General features: G+C 37.0%; 1 protein-coding gene across 1 annotated transcript; it reads right to left on the reverse strand.

Annotated features, from left to right (window-relative positions):
• Positions 1 to 1890: 1890 nt before the first annotated feature.
• LOC139841190 (uncharacterized) lies at positions 1891 to 2973 on the reverse strand. Its single transcript, XM_071831418.1, has 2 exons — positions 2073 to 2973; positions 1891 to 1961 (listed from the first exon to the last, which is right to left on the reverse strand). Exons 1-2 carry the CDS (start codon positions 2971 to 2973, stop codon positions 1891 to 1893), a joined length of 972 nt encoding a protein of 323 aa, XP_071687519.1.
• Between the last annotated feature and the right edge of the window lie 2259 nt (positions 2974 to 5232).

Genomic DNA, 5232 nt, shown 5'->3' on the forward strand with positions numbered 1-5232 from the left:
ACTCGTCATGCGACTAGTTTGTTTCTAGAATATCGAAGAAGGGTCGTTTTTATCCTCACCTTGGGGTTTTGAGTAGACGTCGAGGGTAAATGTCGGGTAGTCTAATCAGAATCCCCGAACTTAAATCTCTAGTGATATACTAAAAAACTAGTCGAAGTTTAAGGTCAAACATCACATGTGTCAATCACTAATACTTAGTTAATAACAAACATTACGTAACTCAAAATCCCATAACTAATGACTAATGAAATCATAGCAAGCACCATTTCCATAATCTGAATTTACATCTATTTATTTATCTGATTATTTAATTTCCATCTTTTTTTTATCACACCTTTTATGCGCTAAGATTAGAAACCTGATTGTGTGGAGATACTTACTTCTTATTGTATTGTTTCTTTAAATGAACAACTCTAGGTCATACTACCGCTATTACGCCTTTTTAGGAGTAGGAGTGATAGCCAGATTTAACCCCATCATTATAAATATTAAACCATACCTGATACACATTACATTATCCTTACGCCTATAGAAACGTAAAAACTTGACTAATCCGGGAGTATTAATTTGGTCTAAAGGCAATGAACCATACCTGATACACCTTACATTATCGACCGCACGTCTTGAAACTTTATTGTTTCAAGGACGTGTGTGTACAGACATGAACGGCTGATCTTGCGGTCCAACTGTGACATCGACCGTACCTATGATGCTTTGGTAAAACGACACTTTTGATTCTTTCGTTATGTGTTTCGATCGTTTGCTAGAGAATATCATTCTGAGTGTGATCATCAGAATATGGATTAACGTTTGACATTAACGTTAAATATAAGACAACAATAACTATATGTATATATTTATATATGTACATATCTATAGATATGTGAATAATATGTATATATATATATATATATATATATATATATATATATATATATATATATATATATATATATATATATATATGAGAACTTTTTTGTGTGAGAATTCTCAGAACTTCAAAAAAACACCAAAATACTCTGAAATTCGAGCAAAAAAAGTGGCGGACGAGCAAAAAACAAGGAATTCGAGCAAAAATGGGGAAATTCGAACAAAAATAAAGGCGGGCGAAAAAAAAAGTGGCGGGCGAACAAAAATTGTGAAATTCGAACAAAAATGTGTTCTACATTTTTGAAATTCGAACAAAAAAATGTAGAACACTTGATAGTCGAACAAAAATGTGTTCTACATTTTTGAAATTCGAAAAAAAAAAGGCGGGCGAACAAAAAAGTTGCGGGCGAACAAAAATTTTGAAATTCGAACAAAAATGTGTTCTACATTTTTGAAATTCGAACAAAAAATGTAAACACATGATAGTCGAACAAAAATGTGTTCTACATTTTTGAAATTTGAAAGAAATTTTTTTTTTTTTGCTCGACTATGATTTTTTGTTCGTCCGTGTTTTTGATTTTTGCTCGAATTTCCTTTTTTTTAATCGCCCGCCACTTTTTTTACTCGAATTTTGGTGTATTTTGAGTGTATTTGGAGTTCCTAGAGTTCTCACAATAAAAAAAGTTCTCACTGATCTTCTCCTTATATATATGTGTGTGAGTGTGTGTGTGTGTGTGTGTGTGTGTGTCAATTTATCTTTAGCAAGAAGCCGTAGAAAATTATTTGGATCATGGTTATGCTTTACGCTCCTATAATAATTAAAGTTCCGCTTCCGAATCTTGAAAATTCGGTCACTCCGTGCGTTCTTACTTGAGTCAATTATGTAGGTTTCATCAGTTCATTTTGAATTTTTTTTTTTGAAAAGCAGATTTATATTACTTCGCAAAACATACAATGATTTACATGCACATGTCGAGATGTATCATTCTCGACACTAACCCTATTACAAATTACATTGACTCATGAAAAACAAACATAGAAGGCTGCAAAGATTGCAACCGTGATCAACTCGCAAGCGTAAAGGGCTAGTCCTAGATATCATACAAAGATGTAAGACAGATTGTGACACCACCTATGCCAATCGATCTTCGTATTTTTACATCGCTTTGAAATCCATTCGTAGCTTTTGATTTGTATCTCACTTAAAGCATTCGGAGGAGTCCAACTCGAGAGTTTAAACACCTTTTGGTTCCGATTTCTCCAAATAAGATACGTGCATACCCACTTGACCGCTTGCCAAACCTTCGCACCGACTTCGGAGTTCATATCATTGTTGTTGTAGATGTCCTCAAACGTTTGATGAAGCACATTTTGTTTGTCCCACCACGAGTACACCTTGTCCCAAATAATTTTTGCAAGTTTACACGAGAGTAAAGAATGTTCCACCGATTCCAATTCATCAACACATAGAGGGCAACGGATGGAGTGAAGGTCAATACCCCTCATGTCAAGTTCCAAGAATGAGGGAAGCCTTTTCCGTTTTGCCCACCATATGAAGATTTCAACTTTCTTCGGGATGAAATTGTTTCTCAAAGTTTCACAATTTGTAGGAGCATTAGTTTGAAACATTTTCGAGAAGATAAGTTCAGTGAGAACCTTTGTATTAAAAACACCATTACCGCATAGCGTCCATCTCCACGAGTCTTCATTCGATGAGTCGAAAGTCAAAGCTTGTAGTAAGTTATTTATCTCTGTTAACTCGCATCTAGTTTGCCCATATGGATCTTGAACCCAACCTGCATCAGAAACCACCGAAGGGGTCTGCCGAAGAACTCGATTATAGATCATGACATCCTTATCTTGTTCCAGCCGAAATAATCTGGTATACGCAGATTTTAGAGGCTCGTTACCGAGCCAGTGGTCATGCCAGAACCTAGTGCTACAGCCATTTCCGATTGTTTTCACCATTGATCTTGAAAAGTTAATTCCAAGCTCGTCCACTTTGTGATCTGTTTTAACAATATCTAGCCATAAACTATTAGAGCTAGAAACACAATGAGACCCACCCGCAATAATATGTCCTGACCCCCCATAAATGCTCATGATAACTTTAACCCACAAGGAGGTGGTTTCGGTGTTAAACCTCTACCACCACTTGCCGATTAAAGCCCAATTTTTACATTTCAAAGATCCCAAATTAAGTCCTCCGTCCTCGAAAGGACGGATAACATCGTCCCACTTAAGCCAAGAAATTTTCGAAGCATCTCCGGACCCTCCCCAAAAGAATTTACGTCTCACACTCTCTAACTTGTTTAGCACACAAGGTGGGGCACGAAAGAGCGAGAAGAAGTACAAAGGAAAACTATTTAAAACCGAACCAACGAGATTCAAACGTCCACCAAATGACATAGATCTTGCTTTCCAATCCGAGAGTCTCTTTTCAAACTTATCGATGATCGGTTTCCAACTATCCAATTTTCTCATATTTGCGCCAATTGGTAGTCCAAGGTAGTTAAAAGGAAAGTTTCCTACCTTACACCCGAACAAATTTGCAATACCGTTTGTTTCATTTACCCCAACGTTCACACCAAATAAATTACTTTTAAAACGATTGTTTAGCACCGCGGATTTAGTAAGCCAATCTAGTCCTTCCGTCGTGATAATGAAAAGAAAAGGCGAGAGTGGATCGCCTTATCTTACCCCCTTAGAAATTTTGAATTCCTTTGTAGGCGACCCGTTGACCAACACCGAGATAGAGAATGATTTAAGACAAGTAAGGATCCATTTTCACCATTTGACCCCGAAACCCATGATCGTCATCATTTCCATTAAGAAATCCTAATTGAAGCAATCAAAGGCCTTTTCAAAGTCGACCTTAAAGATAAGACTTTTAACCTTTTTATGCTTTAGGAAGTTAACGGATTTATTCGCGATAAGAACACCATCGATGATGTTACGCCCTTTAAGGAAAGCACTTTGTTCAAAGTCTACCAAATTAGGGACCACTTTTTTGAGACGGTTGGAGAGTAACTTCGCGATGATTTTGTAAAAGCTTCCAATTAAGGTTATTGGCCGGTAATCACTTAGGCATGATGGATCATTCTTTTTTTGGGATTAATGTAATAAAAGAAGCATTACATCCTGCAGAGATTTCATCATTTTTCCAAAATGAGTTAATGGCCCCCGAGAGATCTTCTTTTAAGATGCACCAAATTTTTTTGAAAATCTCAAATTGAAGCCGTCGGGTCCTGGGGCTTTATTACTACCGCAACTTTTAACCGCACACCAAATATCTTCTTCGCTAAACTGCAATTCCAAGGAGACAGATTCTGATTCAGCTAGCCTAAAACCGATTCTAGCCGAGGCCTGCTGTGAATTAAATGGGCCTGTTGGGAGAGTCTGGCCCATGTGCCCGTTAACCGCAGCCCAGCCAGCCAGAGATGGTATGATGTTGTTATTTTGTTCATCGAAAATCCTAGAGTAATGCATCCATATCGCCTCTTTTATCTCAGCCAGGTTTTCACTCCAAACCCCATTGATGTGTAACCCACGGATGTTTGTTTTGTTGAGTTTGCATCGAATGGTTGAGTGAAAATATTTTGAGTTCTCATCTCCGTCTATTATCCATCGTATTCTCGCCTTTTGTTTCAACATGTTTGACTTAGCCTTTTCTTTCTCCACGTCTACAATCTAACAACATGGCTCGGTCCTCATTTGAGAGTCGGTTTGATTCAGCTTTTGTTTCCCACTCACTTGCCTCTTTTTTAAGTTCATTAATTTTCGAATCGAGTTTGCCATACGAGTTTTTACTCCAACTTTTTAAAGCAAGTTTGACATTTTTCAATTTATCCCGAAAAGCACAATCTCTCTTATTCCCTATGATCGGTTGGTTCCACGCATCAAGGATGATATCACCAATCTCTTCGCAATTAAACCATTCATCAAAGACTTTAAAAGGTTTCGGTTCAAAATCAATGATTTTATCCCAGAGAATCAAAGGACACTGATCCGATAGTCTACGATCAAGAGCAATTACCGAAATTGTAAGTAACTAGAGGGGGGTGAATAGTTACTTAATACTTTTTTAACACTTTTTCAATTGATCACCAAATTCGATTTAACTTTGATCAACCAACTCAACTCAAACTTGATGTGTATAGTGTATATGTTCAAAATGATAAATAAAGTAATGTAAAGAACATAGACACAAGGATTTATAGTGGTTCGGGTGGATGTTAACTAATCCACCTTAATCCACTCCCCGATTACACTAATCAGGATTTGTTGCTTCACTAAGCACTTTTCTCCAAACTCGGAGGAGATCCGATTTACAAGTCTTCAACTTCTTTGGTAGACAACAAA

This window comes from Rutidosis leptorrhynchoides, chromosome 4 (assembly GCF_046630445.1).
Source record: "Rutidosis leptorrhynchoides isolate AG116_Rl617_1_P2 chromosome 4, CSIRO_AGI_Rlap_v1, whole genome shotgun sequence".
Taxonomy (NCBI): Eukaryota; Viridiplantae; Streptophyta; class Magnoliopsida; order Asterales; family Asteraceae; genus Rutidosis; species Rutidosis leptorrhynchoides.